Genomic DNA, 23,186 nt, shown 5'->3' on the forward strand with positions numbered 1-23,186 from the left:
AGCAACTAAATAGCTAGCTGCACTTACCCTAAAGTAAACGTTTGTTCAACTAATGCTGAAGCGCTATGCCAACATGGCAGTTAGCCGACGCTAACGCTAAAGTGCTAACGTCAGCCACGTTGATGAGAATGTGGCGAAGCTCTCAAAACAATTCCATGTTTGCGCATTTTTGATTTCAGCTGCAATTCATTCAGCTGAACGAGTTTATTCAGAAAAATTAATCTAGGGAGAGCTAAGTGCGCTGAACGTTTTACAAGTCAACAAAACCGCTAAAATGCTAAACAAGCATCTTGCTCATTGACCTTTTGTCACAAGGACAAAAATCTTCATGTCGGGCTGCCTAGGCAGCAGCGTCTTGTAATTTTTTAATTAAAAACACAAAAACAGTTTTATTAGTTTCTTTTTAATTTTGCACCAGCTCAACTATAATGAAAGTAAACTGTTTTTTTTTTTTGTGTGTGTGTAAAACAGATGCGTAAACCATTCAATATCCAAAACATTTAAAGGGTTACTATTAAAAGAAAGGCATATATATTTGATATTTATTATTTATATTTTTAATATAAATACATACTAAAATTACACATATTTTTTTTTGCCTTTTATATCTATTTTTTAGAATTGTTAGCAACAAGAAGAGAATATGGGAAAATCCTTGGAAATTCTTACTTTATTAAGTCAAATGTATTAAATGAGGGCTTTTCAATCAGTCTGGATGTCACTGCAAAAGCAAAAAAAGTAGAAAACAAATACTGAAGACTTTACATATTATGAAGATTTTAATTTTTCTGTACTTTATTTGAATAGGTTTGCATCAATAAAAACGTAGTTTATACCTGCAGCCTCAGCTTTTTTTTATTTTATTTTTTTTTATTGGAACGTGTGAATTGTGAAGATGTTCTGGTTCTGTTCAAACTGAGAACTCTTAAAGTCGACTTCCAAGTTCAAATAGAAGACACAAATATCTGTAACATTAAAAAAAATCTTATCATAATGTTGTATTCTATTTAAAATGTCTGCTGCTGTGCGGCATAAATATTTCAAATTTGATTTTTAAAATAAGCTGAATTGATTATAATAAAAAAAGTCAACGGTTCAGTCATGGATGTAGCATTGATATGCAAAGATTTCTTATTATGTGTTTTTGATCATATTAGACAAAACAGTCAGCTGGCTTTCTCTTGTCTCGTTTATAAAGGTCATCCACATTTAGCAATGGTTTACAAATCAGAAAGTAATCAAACCCACAACTGAAGTTCAAGAAATAAATTATTTTAGTGGTCTCTAAAAACAGACACTTTAATGCAGGGGTGTCCGACTCCAGTCCTCAAGGGCCGCTGTCCTGCAACATTTAGATGTGCCTCTGCTGCACCACCTGAATAGAATAATTAGGTCATTAGTCTTAATGAGAACTGATCTAGACAAGGAGGAGGTAATTAAGCCATTTCATTCCAGTGTTTTGTACCTGTGGCACGTCTAAAAACTGCAGGACAGCGGCCATTAAGGACTGGAGTTCGACACCTGTGCTCTAATGTAGTGAGAAAGTATTCACACCCCTGGGACTCCATGTTTTATCACGTTCAGTCATGAAAAGAACTTTTATTTTAATGCGATTTTGTGTGATAGACTGACACAAAGTTTTGGGCAGGAGTATTACTATTGAGATTTACGTGTTTGCAGGTGAACTCTGATGCTCTAAGGGGCCAACATACACAGATGAGCAGCGTTCTGTGGTCAGGATGCTACTGTGCTTTCCTATGTGTGCACCACGGATGGGGACATATACAAAGGAGGAGAAAATACACAAACGACACTTTTTTTTTTTTCTTCAAAATCATCCTTGTAACTCAAAAACATCCACAATAAGAAGATTTTTATATATATATTTATATATTATCATCTTTGTTATTAGTTCGCTCCTGTCCATCATCCTTTTCATCTTCTTCTTTTCTTTAAGGATGAGGAGAAAGTTCAAACGAACCCTTTTCTTTAAGTGCAAGGAGGATCCTCAGTTGCTCACATTTTTGCTTTTATTCTCTAAAAGTCCAGACGTAAATATCTAAAGTTGAGCTCGAGCCCTTTTCCTGTCATTCAAGAGGAGCAACTCTTCTTATAAAATCTTATAGAGGGCCGTGTTGTCTTCAGAACCTCCTGCGAATAGAGCCGCGCTCTACGTTTAGTTCTGCAGTCTCCTGATGGTCCTGGCAGGTTTGTTCCTCGTGCCCGGCTTCCTCGCTCGTCCTAGTCAGTCATGGAGGAGTTCCTGGAGACAATTGGGGGACTTGAAGACCTCGGGAACGTCACTGTCCAGTTTGCAGATCACTTTGTAGATGGCCTTCTTCCACGATGGGTCGGCGTCCTTCCCGGCTACAATGGCGTTGAAGAACTCCCGGAGCGTCACCTGGGCCACCTCCAGGAATCGATCGGGAACCTGGCAGAAAGCATAGGAGTGTGTGTGAATACGCAGGCAATGTCACACCTGTTAGACGCAGAATGAAAAAGGTTTAAGAAGTATGTACACCGCTGAAGCCGTTTGTGGTTTACATCTTAAAATCATACCTCCACATTTTATCAGTGTATGGACACAGATAACAATTCCTTAAAAATTTGAGAAAGTTACATTTTAGATTTTGACGGTGATAAAATTGTAAATGCCAGTCAATAGCAGCCCATATTTGCATATTTTAGACAAGTTTTTTTTTTTTTTTAAAACCAACAGGCAAGTTTTTCATGAGTTATTTGGAACTTTGCTCCACAAAACCGATCCACAGTTTTGTGGTTTCCACTGCAGAAACGTTGACAACGAGCTGCAACATTTACTTTTCTTTTGCATTGATGAAGAAATTCTCAACAGAATTCATTTCAATTGAACGTTTATCTCGAATACTAACCGCTTCCAAAAAGTCTACGCCAAAGCTAAAGATAATGTTTAACTAGATGGGAAATGTGTTTTCTTGTAAGTAACATCACTTGTCTCTGTAAAATGTTGACTGTAATCAAGAAAACAGATTTTCATATGTGAAATTTTTGTTTTGGCAGAAGGACCAACTGCGTCTCATCGAACTGCTTTCTGCTCCGCTACAATGTCATTAAAGTAAACCTGCGAGGCACGAGGTGAGGACTGTGCAACATCAAGTTTGGTTGTTTCCAAAACAAAAAAAGGAAAGCTTTTCTTGACAGACTTTTGTGTCATTATAAATGACCACCTGTCCAAATCTTTGGATACGCAGGAATAACCAGAACCCACAGGGAACCAAAGTAGAAATCTGTTTCCCTGCAAAACACTTGAGCATAAAAGGAAATGTTGTGGCGCAAATGTCTTCTTTCATTTCTTGGTATTTTGTGAATAGATGGAGCACAAAGTGTATGAAGGTTATAGCAGCAGCCCTCAAGAGATGAGCGACTGACAGGCTGAAGAAAATCTGTCCGTCGGTGAAAATCGTCTCTCCTCCCATCGCTGCTCAGATGGGTCCACTGAAAGGCAACATGTGAATAAATAAACAAGCATATTCATAGTAAAAGGAACAAGTTAAGAGTTAAAAACGTTGTGATTGTTTGCTTTTAGTCGGACTGCTGGGCCGTGACTGAAAACGGCCCGGCAGAAGAGGTGTGTGTGTTCACTACTATTCTTCTTCAGAACTTCCCTAAGACACACGTCCTTCTGCAGAGCCTGGGCCTGTCGTCGTGGCCGTTGCCAGAGCTTCTTCTGCACACACAGGCAGAAGAAACCACCACCATGAGCCGCAGCTAGCGGCCACGGGCAGGTGAACGTCTGTCTGGGGTGTGTTGGCGTGTTTTAACAGTGTGTTTTACAGGAGGACAATAGCACACACACGTCGTTCTCTCCCAAGGGCAAGATCATCCAAAGGCACCAAACAACCTGACCATGATTTCCTTTTTCTTCTGCCGCTCTTTTTAAAATTGTTTTGCATACTAATGCACACACACACACACACACACACACACACACACACACACTGCTGACTCTACCAGACTAAATACAATGACCTATACACCCGACAAACTCCTACACACACATGTAGAGGACAGTGGAGTGTAACCCCGTCACGCGTGGCAGGACATGCCAAGGTTAGTCGCCACCAGAACGGATGAATCACTCCGTGCGCACACACACCAGTTAAATGATTCCCTGGACTCTCATATACTCCCTCTACCCCAACCTACCCTTCCTCTCTTTTTAGCTGGCCCCCCCGAGACCACTGTTATTTCAATGAGGCTCTCTGTCATTGTCTCACTGCAGACGCTCCCGCACAAACACACAACACACACGCTCTGGACACAACTTTTAGATGATATCTACAGTGCTGGTTCTGAGGTTTGCTGTCTCCTTGAAGTGTTTTTTTTTTTTTAGATTTGAGTTCTCTGGAAGTGTTTGCAGTGATAACCTCATAATCTTTATAAGGTTGTCACTGAAAACACTCAGTTTTCAGCTGCTGGAGGTTTTGGATTATTATGCTAAACTTTTATAAAGTCATCCAAGTAATCCAAGAACAACTGAAAAGATACAATGCATTCATTGCGATGATAAATCAGCCCCTTAATTTTGGCTGGTATGGATCTTTGCTACTGATCTTGTCTAACAATCAGTCACTGTCCTCTTCTGCTCTGCCGTCAGACAAGGCTGATTGGCAGACCCACCCACCAGGTCCATTTCTAAAGAATTCTTGAAATATATTTCAAAATACTCAAGACAGGAATTTAAAGTCCCTGATTAAGAACTGGAGGTATAAAACTGTATCCAAATGACGATGATGATGGTGTAACCAAACCAAACACCTCCTTTTACAAATCGTTGGCTGAAAGTGCTCATCCCAATAATCCTCTTTGCTGATGATGGTCTGATTTACATCACCTACTTCAAATTGGAGATAAGTCTGGTTTCTCAATTCAAAGTGAACATCTAAATTGCTTTTATGTCCAATTATTGGACTAATGTCCAATTCTTGAGGCTTTTAACTTTTCACTGTCTCTGCATGACGGAAGGTCTATTTCAATTAATATTAAAAGAAATGATCGATTTTGAAACTTCAATATTTAAAGCTTTATTTATTTTTTTTTAAAAATTGAAACTCAATTCAATTTTCAACAAATGTTATGTTGAGGCAAAAAAATCCAATTCATCCTAGTTGGCAAATGATTTCAGTTAAAGTTTTGTAGTTTTCTATGAAAGGAAAGCCATAGGAAACCATTTTTATGTGGGTAAAAAATGGGGCCCCATAGGAGGCTGTACAAAATGGCACCGTGCCAGTAACGCATGTACCTGATGCGGGTCATCTCACAGTAGAAACGGGATCTGTCTTAGTCTGGTCTAACCAAAGCAACCAAAGCCCTTGGTTTGGCTGTATTCAGCTTTGATAGGAGAAGCCTACTGAGAGTCCAGGTCCACTAAGTAGTCAACCAACCAAGGGAACAATCTTATGGGACCCATAAGCGTACACAGTTTGGAGCTGTGGCAGCTCTTCCCTTTGTAGCCAATCAAAAACCATCATTTGGAGCTGAAAACATCCATGCAAGAAATGTCCAGAAAATGGTAAAAACGAAAACAAAGTTTGACCATTAAGCCTCCGCCGGTGCCACAAATATACTCCTGTAATCGGTAAAAGGCGGCAGCTTACGGAAAAAGCCTCAAAGGGGAGATGCTGTTAATGGTTGCCGTGAAACTGCCCACTGGGACAAATAAAAGTCGAAACCTGAGCTTGATCTTGAAGATGCCTTTGAGACAACCTTTCTCTCCTGCCACACCAACACGGCATTCAGCATCCTTCAGCGCTTCAGGCAAACCGCGTCTTTTGTTCGCTTTCATTCCCTCACAGGCATTTTTCTAGATCCCCTTCATTTTATTTCGACCCAAGTGGATGTTCAGTAGACGAACAGCGGCGACCTTGCGCCGCCGCCGTCGGTGTGTTTGGACCGCAGCTGAGTCTGGTCGACATTTTCCCGACCCAACAGGACGACGCGTTTCAAAGTGCTGAAGCAAGAAGACCAAAAGGACAACGCTGACTCGCACGGAGACGGAGGGAAACACAAGCTGGAGGGATGAGGTTAAGCAAGCAGGATATTGAGTGTCCAGGTTGGGTGTCAGCACACACACACACACGCACATATCCACACAAAAGCACACACACTCTCATTTGGATTCCAGATGCCCTGATTTGTCCAACCGTTGTAAATCAGTCCAATAAAGAGATCTAAATTAGGCCATCATCAATACAGATGGGCCTGTTTTCCCTCTATGTGTGGGTGTGGGGGTGTGTGTTGGTGTGTGTGTGTGATTAACTCCTAGCCAGGATCTTGATATAATGTCCAGTTGCCAGGAGAGAGACAGAAGAAGGGAGGAATTGGGAAAGTAGGGAGGAAAAAGGAAGGTAAAGAGGAAGAAAGACACTTTGTTTCCAGTAAACATAATTCGCATGATTGCTCTGGTTTGCTGGGTAAATATTGGATGAGGGGAGGCTCAATTACTCTGTCTTCACACAAACACACACACACACACCCACACACACACACACACACACACACACACGCACACACACGGACAAGGAGGACAAGAGCCTTTAAATCGCTGCCCATCAAAGAAGCCCACTGAGACGTCTGTTTTGTGCTTTATGAGCCTTATGTTGGAAATTTTATCATCCAATCAGTTTTTTATTTTATTTTATTTTATTTTATTTATGAAAGCAATTTCAGAAATAACTGTTGTCCATCTGAATGGTAACAATGGCACTGGGGTGAAAAAGCACCACCTGAAGAGTCACAAAGCAAACGGGGAAGAAGAAAAAAACAGAAACTGAACAATGTTGCACTTGGCAACAGTGACGTCAGCTTCACTGATTTGGGAGACATTTATATATTTATTTATTTATTTCAGACAAAGCAGGTCACAAGCACAAAGGGCCACGGTTGGACTAAAAATATTTTAGGATAAAGAATAGTCCTTCATAAGTAGGTTACTTCATTATCAAAGCTCACGTTCAAAGAGTTGTGGAAATTGTTTGTCACAGAGAAACCAACAATCAGAGACTTGGTGCGATTTCACAGCCGAGCTGTTCCGTCCGCTTAAGACAAACTCAGTTTCGTTTCATTTCAGGAGATGTGAACAAAAGAATCAAGAATGGAGATAAAAAAAAAATAAAAAATGGCACTATAGTTTGGAGAAGACGTTCCTGTCACTTTTTTTTTTTTTTTTGGTCTCCATCCTAGTATTCTTATTGCGCTCACATTTACGCAAACATCTACCTGAATTGTTTTAGTGAGGTTTGGTATTTGGACTGCTAGCTAAAATGTTAGTGGACTGCTAGCTAACCAGGTTAGGGTTAATCAATTAATCATAAACATTACGCTAACATGAAAACACTACACCAGCACAGTGAAGTAAAGTCAAAGTGCAACCCCAACACGGTATCCAGCATTAGCTAAAGCGCTACAGCAAGTACACCAAACCAAAAAATGAGCTATTCTGCTATTAGCATGTTAGCTGAATTTTGGTATTTATTCTGCCGAATTTGCGTCAGAGGAATCAACAGCTTTGGATATTGATTCTGAAAAGTGTGGAATTCCGACATTAAACACTCATAGTAAAACTGCATGAGATAATCCTCCATCTTGATTCATGATCTCTGTCCACTCATCCTCTCTCTCCTTCTTCGTGACATTAAACAGGGAGCTCTGTATGTCTGGATCAGCTACAATTTCCTGATTTCTTGTCAGTTTCTAGCATCTTCTCACATGTTCATTGCTCTTTTTCATTTTTGATGATGCGCTGTCAGCCTGTTCTTCTCTTCCCTCATTCATTGGCTCTGTGGCCTTGAGGTCTGCTCTGCTGTTGGTCAGCTGAGTATTTCTCCATCGAGGAGACAATACTGGAACTCTTTCATGTGCTGCCCCTTTGTGGACTGTCAAATGCTGGATGTGTGTGTGTGTGTGTGTTTGGGACTAAAGTGAACGTGTCAATTTTGCGCCAACACTCAGGCATCTGTTTCCTTTTTCCTCTCCCTATCTCTCTTCTGCTCTCGCTGCTATCAGACCTGGCTTTAGTCACACTCAACCTGGCAGGAAAACACACAAAAACAAGCGGAGGAAACCAGGAAGTGCGTTCCGAGCTGGAATTTCTACTGTCACACCAAATAAATCCAAACCAGCATTTAGTTTTGTCATTTACTTTTGCCTGCATGTGGTTGGAGACGTCCACTCCGATATGTTTCCCACTAAACCCCAAAGAATCTCTTTCATCAGTGTGTTCTGAATTAGTTTCTTTGTGGCCATAGAACTAGTTTATACAAACCACAACATACAGGAAAATGATAGAACATATGGAATATGACTGAAATATTGTTCAGGTTTGGAGGAAATTGGAAAAACCCAAATATCTGTTCAAACTGTTGCATTTTTAATCCTTCCTTTCTTGTTTCTTTCTTTCCTTCCTTAATGCTTTTCCCAAATCCAGTCTACCTTTGTTACTTTTTTTATTCGCTGACACTTCCTTCATTCCCTTTCCTCCTTAATTCCTTCGTTCCTTCCTTCCCTTGTTCCTTCCTTTTTTCTTTCCTTCACTGACTGGTTCTTTCCTTTATAGACTTTTCCTTCCTTTAAATCTTTCCTTCTTGCATCCTTTTTTTCTTCTCCATTTTTCCTTCCTTCCTTCCTGTTCTTTCAGGAAGTCTACAGGACATTTAAAGTCTGAAACCTTCAACACATTCCATTCTGAAGGCTTGTAAAGTGAATAAAGCACAGCGAGGCTGCTCAGGATGTCCCGTACATCATCAGCTCCACATGATGTACGGGCCAGAAGAGAGGCCACAGCTATCTGTTATTTCACACAGCGACTCATATGTGCAGCAGGCGGTCAGCAGCCGTCCCACAGTAAAGGAGAGAAAACCTGAGTGACAGTGATCAGCTGTTTAAATGGATTTGAAAACTTTTTATCTGTAGGAAGAGAACGAGAGGCTCCTCCAGGACACGAGCAATACGTTTCCTTTCTCAGCTGACGTGTCGTCAGCCGGTCACTGATCTCACTGTCACCAGGGCTGGCCCTCTACACTGTCTTTGTTCCGACTGCATGTGACAGAAGGAAGGGTCTGCGTCCTCAGATTGTGTCTCTGTCTGTCTGTCCCCTCTCGGCGACCTTGGTGCGTCTCCGTGTCTCTCCGCGGGACTCCATTGACGCGTGCCGCGCTTCCTTGGGTTTGCCCTCTTTGCTTCCTTCTGTGAGCGCTCCTGTGTGTCACCCGTGGAGGACAATGGGCCGGGTCATCTGACCGAGATGCTGCAGAAGCGCTAGCATCACATGATGGAGGCTGAAGGCCGGCTCTTTGTTAGCAGCCCTATTGTTGAAGCTAAGGAGACAGCTGGGGCAGGGAAAAGGGAATCACTGCGAGCGCAAGACCAGCGCACGCCCTCACACCCCCCGCGTGACTCCAATCAGGCTCGGTGACAAAGATGATGCCGTCGCCTTCTCAGCTGGAATACACACACGCTGCAAGCAGATAGCTATGATTATAGTGACAGAAACTGACAGGTGGCATTGTCCGCAGTCTGTGTCAAGCACAAGCTGAGAGGAAACACAGCACTCATTTAGCATTCTTCACTTTATTGACTGACAGCAGAGTCAAGGGGGTATTAATGGGAATTATAGGCCGGTGTTTATTGGAAAACAGGTCGGAATATATGGACATTTCTTCAAACACTTCAAAGTGTTCACTTAGTGTTCACTCAGGCTGTTTTAGTAACTAAATGTTTAAATGTCCTCTGACTTTAACTTTTACTAATCAAGTGTTGCTTTTTTTGTGCTTAGAAGTAAATGTTTGTGCATCCAAACTCACAATCAGCTCCAAAACTTAGCAAATGACACCATTTTAATTACTTTTTTATGCAATTCAGATATGAAGCTGAAAGGTATGTAGACGTGTTAAGTTTCTATGTTATTGTTTCTAACAAATAGACAAATTACAAAGATCTAACTACACACCTTGGTAAATAGCAACATATCAGAATATTTAATTAACTACTAACAATTCTTTAATTGCCCAACTTCATAAAAAAACAACTGCTAACCAAATGACAACTACTTCAACCTAACAACTAACAAATAGTTCGTTGTCATTTGTTAATGTGACTTAATAACAAATAATTAGCGTTTGGTAAACCTGGCAGTATTTTTCAGCTAAAATTACGTATTTAGAGATTTTATAAAATCCTTTTCATGGTTTGACATTTCAATCTTAAATATTCTGCACGAAGAAGACATGGCCAATAAAACCCGGTGTATTAATCAGCAGCGAGTTTCCTCCTCCCCTGAAAAAGCTCAGGTATTTGATATATACTGTATATACATATACAGTATATATATATATTTTTTTTTTATTTATTTATTTTTTCTCAGAGATTTGTGGTTTATATCCTTTTTTTCCCTCAGTTTCTGCTTTGGTGACTTGTTACTGGTTATCCCACTGTACGTCACCTATTTTGACCCGCAGTTTAAATCCTAAACGTGTTGCTTTGATTTTTAAAACAGGAGCCGCTTCCTTTCACCACAATTCATTTCGAAGAGTGGAAACGTGACGTTCAAAATGGATCAACGGACGCATAAACTGGGAGGAGCGTGGGGATCAGAAAATGAAGACGAAGGGTGCAGACTGAAACGAAGCAGGACAAATCTTTATGGGCTTCGAGGTTCACCTTCTTTTAAAGGGCTGATCCGTTGCTTCAAGTGTGCACACACTTTTACAGCCATGCCTTCTGGGTAGGTTATGACTGAAAGGACAGCAGACGCAGAGGGGGGGAAAAAAAAGGACAAACTTAAGAGCATGGAACAGACTAAACAGTGTGGTCCCACTGTTTCATCGTTGAGCGTATCCGTTCGTTTGACACAAAACCTCCCACTTTCAGACTCGATTCCTCTGGGTGGAGTTTTAGCCTGCTTTTCAGGGAGCTTCCATGAACAGGAAGTGGGAAGAAGATAAGTGACTGGGCGAATAAGAAGCAACAAAAGGATTACAAAGACTCTAAATCAGTGGAGAAAGACATGAGAAGTTCAGCCTTTCATGAAGAGCAAAGCTTATGAAAGCAGATAGCTCTGAAATGTGAGTGTGTGACCACTCTGTGGCCTCCAGGTGTGTGTGTGTGTGCAACTCAAAGTCAAAGGGCAGATTTTGGTTGCAACCACACCCGGCCTTCGAGGGAGAGGATATCTGCACTTTCAGATTGAACACAACTGGCGTTGTGTATCCGACGTATGCGGGGGTGTGTTTGTGTGTGTGCGAGGCGCAGCTGTGCCGTCATTTGGTGCTGACAGAGCCAGCGAGGATCCTTGAACTGGAAAGATGAGAACGTCCTCTAGAAGGCTTCATAAAAACGCCTCATTGTCCCTGCTGACCCGGCACACATAGTGGAATACCGTGGCCTGGATTGGTGCGCCCCGTGTTTATGGCATATGGGAATCTGGCGTTCCTAACCCCTCCGGGTCGAAGGTGCACCGCTAGGCAATCTGCTAGGAAACACCAAACAGAGAATCAAAAGAGGAAACATTTCTTTTCCTCTTGGCACAACGAGATACCAACTCCTTTGCCTGATTGTCCTGGCAAGATGAGACAATTCCCACTTTTCCTCATTAATTTAGTGGGAAGAGCGGCAATTAGCAGAGAATAGTGAAGAGGAGGAGCAGCAAGGAAAGAGAGATGGAAAGACAGAGGTAAATAAAAAAGAAGAGTAGAAAGAATGCGGCTGAAGAGGTGGTAATTAATGATGCTGCTATAATTACTCGGGCCTGTTTACGCCAACTTTGGAAAGCACACAGACTCTCTCTGAATTAAGAATTCAAAACGCCGTCCAAGTGAGTCCGCTGAAGTGTTCTTCCTCTGAAACCAGAAGGCTTCATGACAGACTCGGTTTTCAAATCAGTTTTCGCAAACTATCAATTCCAAAGGGAAGAGTTTTATCTGACTAACATGGACAACTGCTAAGAAATCATCTGAATTGAAGACTGAAATGTTCCAAAGTGCATTTCTGATCAGTGTTAACCCCTCAACTGGCGGCATCCCGTCCATGGGACGAATGCAGAATACTCTGCCTTTTTCGCGGCCAGTTAAGGGGTTAAACATCAAATTCCAAAACTAAGAGCACCGGGAATCTGCAAACCGGAACATATGCCGCCTTGCCAAAGAAATCTATTCCAAACTATGTTTTAAGTTCAAAATTAAGAAATTCAACATTTTGTCTTGGTGACAAACGATGTGAACATCCTCTTTCAGGTCTTACCTTAGATTCTCAGTCAGACTTTGACTGGGCCATTTTAACACATCCCAGATCTTTTTTATATAAAAAAAAAGCTTCTTAGAATTCACTGATATTGGTGTCTGGCTCTCAGTGGAGCAGGCGATGGAGTTTCACCGACAGTCGACATTCAGATCAGTTATGGTCATAAGATGCAGCTGAAAATGAGCTTCCTTCACAGGGCGACCGGACTCAACCGATGGGATCGGATGAGGAATCTGGATTGAAGTCAGAGTTTAAAGTTGCTGAAGTAAAGCCTCTAAAACTATCCTAAACCACCTATTTAATGTTAGCATTGTAAAGGCTAACACCCATGGTATTTCTTAGCTTCACATTTGATGGTACATCAATGCAGTGCTAAAAGAAATTAATGGTGCTCCAGGCTGGTTTTCAAGTAGTGTTGCTTCTAGGTATTTCAGCTTCCCAAACTACATTTTCTTGCCAATGCTCTAAGAAAAACAATCTGTGAATAGACAAGCTTTCAGTGACTTGGAGTTTGCAATTAGATGAATCGAGAAAAACCGAACCGTGGATAGGCAGGAGTCTACCGTACGTCCGAAAAAGCAGAAGAAAGGATGCTTTACGGTTTATATTTCACTTTATTAGCTATTAGAATGAACATCAGTGGTGACTCAAAAATGTGACTTGAAGAAAACTCTTGGAGAATAGTCAATTGTAAGATTCTTGATGAGAAAAGGAAAAACAAAACAAAACAAAATTGAACCAAAGGAGGGAATTGTGCTTAGAGGGCACGTTCAGCTGGAAGATGGAGAAAAGAAGGGGGAGAGGGAGTCATGATGGGGGACCAACCAAGGTGGAAGTTAGATGATGCTAAATTTGGCAAAAGGAGAAGACTTATGTGTGTGTGTGTGTGTGTGTGTGTGTGTGTGTGTGTGTGTACATCGGGAGACTTGCTGAATCGGCTGTGGTTCCAGTTTCACGCCTCTGAGTTTGACAGAGAGGGAGAGAGAGAGAGAAATGGAGAGAGGGAAGGAGAGAGGAAGACGGTCCCTAGCCAGTAATGTTCCCTAAAGGTGAACGGATGGGAGGAAGACGGGAGGTGAAGGCGACAAAGTCGAGGAAGGCAAAGTAAATGTACCTTCAGTTTATGGGACGCACACAACCTTTTCCTGATGTCCTTCTCAGCATCCACTGATTACAATTACATGTTGCAGCTCTGAAAATTAGGCTGTTAGCTGCAAGTATTTGTATTGATTTTTCCACCTTTCAGTCAGTCTTTAGTTAGCATTTATTATGAGTCAAACCTGAGGTCCTGTCTGCAGAGGATTCCACACACAGACGAGTTTTTGAAGCTTTCTTGAAGGAATCTTCAAGCAAAGCAAAGCAGGACTTTTCAACCATAAAGTATGACCTCTGTTTGAACTTATTCCCTTTAAGCCCTAAAAATAACCTCCGTGCTGAAAAGTCAAAACAAACAAAGAAAGCAATTTCCTGGTCGTGCCTTTCGATACACACCTGCGAAATGCTACCTGACTCTTAGCATGCAAAGCGTTTCCTATTTGTCTTCCCATACACAGGATGCTCCGATGTGCGGGTGTGTGTCTAATTTGTTGCATTTAAGCCTCAACACCCATCTCGCTGAGCAAAAAAGACAAGTGTATGTGTCAGCGGGAAGGCGTGCGCTAATGGACGTCTAAATGCTGCTGATGTTACGTTGCGTAGTTTAAGGGCCCTCAGGTCCCTTTACACCAATATTGGCTGGGAAGAAGTGGGGTGGGGATGTGACTTCTGCAAATCGCTTTGACAAGGACACCCGCGCCGAGAGCGCCGTTCTCTTTTGCCTCATTGAACACGCACACACCCCCACGCACACACATGCATTATTACAACATCCACACCTCAGCAGAATTGCGAGGGGAACAGTTGACTTGGTGGAGGGCAGTTTTGAGCAAGATGTGTTCAAATTCATTTAAAGAAACTACTTGAGATACTGGGAGACATGTTGGAAAACACATTTCCAACATTCCTCAACTATAAATGGACATGGATGTCATTAATTACAGGTCTTTTATGGTTCACTGGACCACACTTCTCCAGGATGGGTCAATTGTACCACAAACTTCATTGCAAATTTCATCTTTCTTAGTTTAGTCCATTTAAATTGGTTAGCTTCTTGTCAAGGATGTGGCTTTTAAGCACAGCCCTACAATTTGTGGAGGGGTCAGGACAAGCGGAGGCTAATCCAGATGTATTCCAACAGTAGTTTACGATCATAGTTGTGCTAGAGAACCCATTTGAGTTGAAGTAGAACTCTGTTGCCCTTATGTGAAAGGGGTAAAGGTGAGGATTTCAGATCTAAGAATGTTAAGGTGTTGAGGTAATATTAGACCAAAGCCTTTGGACCTTCCCTAAAAGCTGGGTCTGTCTTAGGAAACCAACCAGTTTATTGGAACTCAAACATCCTCCAAGAAGAGCGTTCAAAAATCCAGCCAGAATTATGCTGGAAGTCATGGTAACGGGAATGATGATGGTGGGAGTTTGTCCTGTAATGGTGTCGGTCGTTGTGTCCTTGGGGAAGAAACTCAGCTGTCTTGCCCTTGTGCCCTGGCCGGGACAGGACCAGGGGCCGGGTCCTGTCCCGGCACCAGCAGGCCAGGACAGGAGGCCTGCTGGTGCCGGTGCATGGCAGCCTTCTGACAAACCATCAGTGTGTGTGTGAATGGGTAAATGACTGAAGCACTTTGGAATCCTCTAGTCTAGATAAAATGAGATACAAGTAAAGGCCATTTACTATTTACCACGTGGTTGAGGTGCAACTTACTAAACTCCTGCTAACTAGAACTATCCATAGAGGAAAAGACTGTTAGGCCGTTTCTTTCCATCAGTTCTCCTGACCAAACCAAAGCGCATGACATCCAGTCTTACCTCAAAGTCGTTGGCCTTGTTGTAGTGCATGTTGAGGGCCCTGAAGAGTTCTGCATCCCGGCTCACCGTCAGGTCTTCGACTGCGGTTACGCCCTCATTGATGGCCTGACGGGCAAACTTCTCCATCTGGATGTAGTAGAACTCTCTAAAGTTGCTAAACCACTTGATCAGCTGGGAGGTGATGCACCGATTGAACTGGGAGATGAAAAATAAAAGAAAAATGTGTACGGTTTAAATCAAATACATCAAGGAAATTAGGACCTCACTCACCAGCCGTATGCCTATGGACCAAATTTAACTAAAACTATCCAGTGTATTCTGCTGTATCATGTATCATGTCATAACCCGATGTTTGCTTTTGTCCTCGTTTGCTGTCATGCAAACGAGCCGCTGAATGACTGCTTGCATTGATTATGGCAATGTATGAACTTGGGAATTTGCTTTTTGTCTGGCAACGTGGATTTTCTATGCAAATAACTGTCTTGCTTCACAGTATGAAAAAAGAAAAAACCCCAGCTCATACCTGTAACTAAATATTTTACCTACATCTTTTTCTGAGTCTAAATATGGGAAAGATGTAACAAGAGCCAAACACTGGCACCATACCTCCACCACAGCAACCGTGAGCCAACCTGAAGCATGACGGTTGTAGTCGTCACCCCTCCACCACCATGAAACATTAAGTTTAATATTTAACATACTAAATGAGACCTGTAGAGTTTAAGATGGAGCTATGTTTTTGTTTTTCTTTTGCAATCTCTCGATTGTCTGGTTCGGTGAATTTTCTAGGATGTTCTCTCCTCTTCTGGGAGGACTAGCAATTGTCTCAAATGGCTTCCACGTGTCTTACTGAAGAGTAACAGAGTTTATTGTTTTTTGAAATGTTCATATAAGTCTCCTCAGATTCATGGGCCACAGCATTTTTCTTCTCTACCAACATCAAATCCCGATCTGACGTCTATCCAAATGCAGGTCCATGTTCTCCCCTGGGATGCGTGGTTTCTCTCTGGTACTTCCTCCCACAGTCCAAAAACTCGACTGTAAGCTCAGTCAGTTTGTCCTAAAACCTAACCCTGCATGGTCCTGTGACAGACTTTCAGGAGTTGTGTGTGGCCCTTTAGTTCAAACGAACGGTACTCTAAAGGCTGCAGGGTACCAACCCATGTTGGTTTCTTCATGTTCCCACATGACTAATCACTAAGTGCAGAAATAAGGTCCATTATATCAAAGATGAGCAAAGGTGTGTTCACACCAGGAAAGTCTTTTGGTCCGCTCGTTTTGCCTGGACCTAAAGCAGACTTTATTTTCTGTTTGCTGCGGTTTGCTTTCACATTATGCTTTGTTATAAAACGGATTATATTACGGATTAAACTTTAAAAATGATGTAGCTTTATGTTATTAAAGCTAAAGTTTAATCCGTAATACTTTTACAACAAATTTGTGTCAGATCACGATTTCTTTGTTAATGTCAAGTTGTCATAACAAAGACATTTTGAATAATGTCAACTTTGTATTAAAAGTGTCAGGATTTTCCGAATGGCACTTTATGACAACAGTCATAAATATTCATGAAGACTTTACTCATGTTCATGACATGTGTTATGTCATGTTTATGACGGTGTCATGACCGTCTTATTCACAACCCGTCAAACAAAGCGTTATCACAAAGAGACATGGAGGAATACAGACTATACTGCGACGACTGACGACTTTAATGCCACACTGCTCAGATAAAAACAGGAAAAATTTTTTAGAAGAAAAAAACATAAAGATTTTGTCAAGATTTGGTTCTGATCATTTAAATTTGCTCACATCAACTGTTAACTCCTGGCCAGGAGTTTGACAACATTTTAGCAACATTTTAGCTTGTCAAAGTGGAAGCAAAATGTGTAGAAAAACAAACAGTGAAAGTACATGTGTGTGCTTGCTTGTGGGCGTGTGCGTGTGCGTGTGTGTGTGTGTGTGTTCGCTGAAGGGGAAAAACTGCTTTGACACGGAGATTAAGCTCTGTATTGTTACAAGACATTGTCTCACAGGGATGAGGGATGGGGGGGTCTGCGGGGGGGCTGGGACGAATAACAGACAGAGGGATGAATGGTAGGAAAAAAGGAATGCACAGAGGGCATGAGATGAGGGAAAGAGATATTTTGTCGCTGGTGGTCACATGGCGATGACATAATGGAGCATAACTGCAGGGGGGCAACAGGAGGGGAAAGTGTTTGTGAGGTTGGGCACTTTTTCTGACCTACAAGTTGTTTAGAAACAACACCTGACTTGGTAAAGATGGATTTAAAAAACCCTTAAAATATATCTATTTTATTTCTACAGCATCTTCTCACGCTGGAATAAAAAATAAAGAAGACTTTAATTAGAGTGCATTGATTTTGCGAGTGAAAAAAAAAAAAAACCCCTCACATTAATTAAACAAAAATAAATAAATAAAAGCGCAGTGATGTTCACTCCAAATGAAATATTTGGGGTGAAGGATCTGAGGAGGCTGGAGGAGAAAAGGGAACGGTTTAAGTCCACTGTTAAAGTTCCAGCAACATCATAAAGTAGAGCGCACAAACTACACACATTAAAATAAACGTATGGTCGCTTCTTCTATTTTATCTGCCCAATAATAACCTAAATATCTGCATCATTTTATGGATAAAAACAATATAGTCGGATTTTTGTAGACAAAAGATGACATAAAAAGTCTTTTGCACAATCCGGTTCCAAAACACCTCATTAATTCCGAGATTAAATCAAATGTTGTTGTAACTCCAATAAGATTCTCCATAAATAAAAGCATGAAAAGCTGGAAAAGTTTGTTGTCCTGAGATACAAAACTAAAAGCCATTCAGAAGTCAAATGTTTTGACCTCCTGCAATGAGTAACTCGTGGTGCATGTTTGAGTTTCTGCTCAAACATGCACCACGAACTGACCCACTGCTCTCCCACTAACACACCCAGCCCCAATCAGCAACAAAACAAAACAACAACAACAAAAAAACCAGACAAAAGAAAGAAAGATAATGGAAGTGGTGAGCAGGCAAATTGCTGAGTTTGAGGAATGCCATTTTATGTTTACGATGAAGTGGCAGTAAAGGGAGCGTGTCAGAGATGGTGTCAGGGAGGCCTGACTCCCCGTTTTCTCCTGTTGACAGTGGGTGTTGTCATTTGCCCCGGGGCCACAACTGAAGGGCAGACACTCGCATCCTTTAAGAATATGCCCACTTCAACTAAAAACACCATAGGTCAGCAAGTTATTTTTGTTTGTTTGTTTTCTAACAGACAGTGAATTTGCTCAGTCAACAAAAATCTCAGAAAAACCAGTCCTATGTGGACCACTGCTTGAGGCTGTGGTATCCACCGTTTCCCTTCTGTGAGATTTGGCTGTGTGGGTAACAGGTGAACCCAGACATCTCTCACCCCCAGCAACAGGTTCTAAGTCATTCTGGGAACTCCCAAGAACGATTCCAGACCTCGTGGAATCAAGTTCAGGTCCTGAGGGTCTCAAAGCAGGTGCCAACAGGGATCCTGATTAAATGCCTCAACCGGTACACTGATCTCTGTCTCTGCCCAACAGACAAAACTAACCTCAGTCACTTGTATCCAACTCGTTCAGCTGTTACTCATGATAGTCTAAACCCTCTGCTTGAGAGCTTTTTCCAACTGAGAATTTTAGTCTTTGCAAAACCCCCGCCTGGCAGAGGGGTTTGAGTGGCACTGAACATTTGGACTGATCCAAATCTGAAGACATTGGTGAAGGAAATGTATCAGAGGTGCGGACACCCTCCACGTTTCCAGTTCTCATGAGTGTGTGTTTGCTTGAGTCCTCCAAAGATACTCATAGCCATTGTGGCCAAAAAGGTAAATTTGACAACCACACAAATGATAAGGGTATGCGTTGTTTTAAGAAAACTATTACAGGGAGGCATTATTGGGTACAGTTGAATCTGTTTGGACAAGCTGCTTCATGTTCTCCTCCTGGCACTGCCAAATTGGCTGTCTAACTTATTGTGCAACTAATTGACAGGACGGCTAAACGGCGGCATGGACTCTAATTGATTCCCACTGAGGCGAATATGTTGAGATGTCACTTCAGCCTCTTGAGGCAGGAGTGATAAATGCGTCACAGCTTCACGCTCGCCGCATGCCTGTAACTTAGTGCGAGTGTAAACACTCAGCTGCGTGGGACTTCGAAGGAGCTCCCTGAGCCAGAAAGCGTCTAATTAATCCTGCTCCAGTGTTAACGAGGTCTTAATTACTCTCACTGAAGGCGAGACACCAGCAAACCGCGGCGTCTCGCACTAACACTGTGACTGGTCAGAAGGCAAGAGGTCTGGGATTCCTTTTGTACGTGTGTGTGTGTGTGTACGCTTGCTTATCTGTGCCCGAAACAGTCGTCAGATCAACCCACTTCCCACACTCAGCGAGGAGGTCATGGTACATAAGAGGCTCATCTTTAAGAACCAGTTTCCCATAGACGAAGTCCATTCAAGTCCAATTAGTGGAGCCATTCAGGGCCTAATTCCCTTACAGTGAACCTTTCTAACACATGCTACTTATTGTTCCCCGGGAAGGAGGGGGTGCCGGTCGGAATTGGAGTGAGGGTGAGAAAGGGAACGGGAAAGAGACACTGACCCGGATTTCAGAGTTCTGATAATGAATGCAGTGGGACAATTAAACGGGACACAGACTGCTATCTCCTGTCTTCAATAAAGCCTCAAACAGAAAAGCCCCACTTGTCACAAATAGGGTTATCCACAGTTTACGTTTTTTTTTTTTTTTTTCATTAAGCAGAGTAATAGTTGTAAGGTGTCTCATAAATAAAATGGATTAACTGGGATTATGACTCAATTAAAACTGAAGTTTAGTATAAACACTGATTTGCATGAGTGAAAAGAGACTTTATTTCCCGAACAATGACAATGTGTGTGTTCTTTTCGTAATTATCATCACATCGACAGAACAGGACCAGGTCCAGATTGCAACAAACATCAGCACCGACCGTCCCTCCACCCTCGACTGGCACGGGTCAAAGGTCAGGAGAAGGGCAGCTAACAGCTCTACAGACCCCACACATACTGGACACAAACTGTTTAGACTTGTGCCTGCAGGTGGCGCTATATATTCGCTGAAGCCAGTTGCCACAGAGACAGTTTCTTGGTGGTCCGTTTCTTTACTGTGACACAAAAGAAGCAGATGTCCAGAACCTGCATTTTTATTTAGTATTTTCTTTGTACATACAGAAAAAATTGCTGTGCATACATACTTTTATCAAATTTAGGGACATTTTTAAGCATGTATTTTTGGTTTTAGTTCTTAAAAAACTCTAAATTGTTCCTTACATACCAATTAAGAAATGTTGTAGACGTGTGAACATCTACAATCCCAACTGTACAACCCCCCAAAAATTTCATGTTGAGTCTAATGTGACAGAACATGAAATTTGTTTGCGAGGTGATATCAGTCAGCGTCAAAAAAGCAAAACCTTAGCGATGGAAAAAAATGTTGCAAATTTCAAAAGTGGTTTCGACTTGCACAGAAACTTTTAACAAGTGCCCATCTGCTGAGCAAAGTGGCCAGCAGAAACATTTCCCTAATCTAAGTTTGCAGAGATTCGTCAGATTAACTGAATCCCAATCTGGAGATAAAGTCACAGGCTGGATGAATTATTAACCTCATTTCAATCTTCTGCCATGCATGAACTTCATAGTTCTAATGACGTCATTTGATAAGGCAGAACTAAAAACAAAACTCAACATAATTTGGACGTTTAGGAATATAATCAAATAATGAGATTAAAGAATGATATGAGTGTTGGTATGAGTGTACAGTTGTTTTCTATGTTCTGATTAGATTTATTTAAAAATAAAATAATATATCTCCGTTATGTTTCAGCCTGCTGCATTTCAAAACCATTTTGTTGTCATTTAGTGTGCACCCGAGTTTTAAAACAAACTAAAACGGACTAAAAAAAAGAGGCGAGGTAGTCTCAGTGACATATCCTGACAAAATTCAGGTGAATTTGTGAGAATCATATCTCAAATTATGGATTCATAAGTCTTTGACTTCTACAGACTTTTTTTTAGTGTTTTAGTGCATTTTTCCATTTATTTGTTGGCAGTTTAATCATCAAACATGGCTTTAATTTCGAGTGTGAAGGAAACCTATTTTCACAAATTTTATAACTGTGTAAATTTTGATTGTTTTAATTGAACTCTTACCAGAGCAGCTATGCTGCCTGGATTTTTGGTTGATGTTTTTCACTTTAGTTGCAATTTGTTAATTTCCCCCTTTCAGCGGCTTTTTAATCACTTAATGGACTCCTGGTTGATGACCAGTCAGGTTCTCGCTCTCCTGCGGTCGGTCAGCTTAGCAACCTTGAGTTTGCTTGGCAACCTGGTGTCCCATGGCAGCCAATGAGGATGTGGCACTCCCACGAGGAAGTGGTCACCAAAGAGCAGCTGGTGTGTGTGTGTGCGTGTGTGTGACAGAGAGAGAGAGTGGTTGCTCATTTGAATAGAGCGTCCTGAATCTGTCGAGGAGCCGTATGCTCCTTTGCAAAACCCGCAGCAGCCGGTAAACACCAAACAATCAGCGCTTTTGTTTTATAGCTCTAGTTCTGTTGTCATCCCTTTCATTCCCCACCCCCTCTCATCCCTCCTCCCCCACAATCCCTCTGTCATTTTCTTCAAACAAGCAATCATTTGCACACACTTTGGTCGTTTTTTTTTTCTTCTTCTTCTTCTTCTTCTTTCCCTCCCGTGACAGACTTCCTGGGGCTCCTTTACCTTTTCTCAGGCTAATCTCTGGAGCATGTTTCCTGCCCGGCCACAGCTCCTCCACGTTCGCCTTTAATTGCGCTGACGAGAGCAAACGCGCTGACGTAGTCTGCGTGTAGTTTGAGTGAAAATGGCAAAAGGGTTCAGGTCACGGTGTGTGTGTGAGTCAGGGGAAGCTTTTCTACGGTATGTGTGGGAGTGTGTGAGAGGGAAAGTGGGCGTTATCCCCCCCGCACCCTGCTGACTAACCCCAGGCCGATTAAGGCCAGAAACTCTAATTATGTGACAAAAACATGCCAGATTGGAACACCCATCTGGGCTCCAAGTTTTCACACTCACACAGGAACCCCCACGCCTGCACACACACCCCCACACCCCCCCACACACACAGAGTGAAGAAATAATCAGCTGAATATGATGGAGCTTTACCCAAAAAAGTTAGAAATAATTATAACGGCATAACAGTACCCTGGAAACTGAACTACAACTTTTGCACATTTCTCAGTTTTACAACTACAAACTTCAACGTATTTTATTTGAATTTCATGAGCTAAACTGTTAAGCTCCTCCCTTCTGTTTCATTTAGTGTCTGTATAATCGAAAGGTTTGGTGGAACATGGCGGCAGTATAATGATGCGCTTTATTACAGGAGAATCATCGTTAAAGTTTAAACGAAACTGGATGAAGCTAAAAACAGAGCTAACACTTCCCTAAAAGTACAACTGCAGCTTTAATAGAATTTTTTAGATCAAAGTGTAGTTATTAGTGCAATTCAATTCTTTTTTTTTTAGCAAATTCTCGAAGGATTAATTGTAACATTTTCAATTCAAAGAGCCAAAGAGAAGCGGCTTTGTTGTGAGCGGATGCCGCTGGTGCATCAGATATGCTGTTGTACCAGAAATAAGCAAATATAAAGGTTCCACCTGGAACAAAAGATACAATTAATTGCATTTACATTTGTAACACGTTAAAATCTATGTAGAAAAGATTTTACATTGAAATGTAAAGAATTTTGAACAAATTAACTATTTATTCCCTAGTATTCACATATAGTTTTTGAATGCTGAATTTCCAAAGACACGCTCCATCTTATCTGAAAGAGCCTCAACTAGATGTGCAAACAGAGATGACATTTTTCAGCTGGAAATGCAGCAGGAAGTGGTTCTATAAAGTAGACTAAGTTGCCATTAAGATGTGATTTTGTCGTAAAGACAAGATGAGAAACGTCTGTAAGGT

At 41.7% G+C, this 23,186-nt stretch overlaps 1 protein-coding gene across 1 annotated transcript in view; it reads right to left on the reverse strand.

Moving 5' to 3' along the window:
- Window positions 1-652: 652 nt before the first annotated feature.
- The window catches only part of LOC114141041 (prospero homeobox protein 1-like), a 33,558-nt gene continuing 11,024 nt past the window's right edge, over window positions 653-23,186 (reverse strand). Inside the window, exons 6-7 of the mRNA XM_028011443.1 lie at window positions 15,175-15,369; window positions 653-2,431 (exon numbers count right to left, since the gene is read on the reverse strand). Coding sequence (XP_027867244.1) covers window positions 2,246-2,431; window positions 15,175-15,369 — 381 coding nt within the window. The 3' untranslated portion in view covers window positions 653-2,245. The remainder of the gene's footprint in view (window positions 2,432-15,174; window positions 15,370-23,186) is intronic.

This window comes from Xiphophorus couchianus, chromosome 24 (assembly GCF_001444195.1).
Source record: "Xiphophorus couchianus chromosome 24, X_couchianus-1.0, whole genome shotgun sequence".
NCBI lineage: Eukaryota > Metazoa > Chordata > Actinopteri > Cyprinodontiformes > Poeciliidae > Xiphophorus > Xiphophorus couchianus.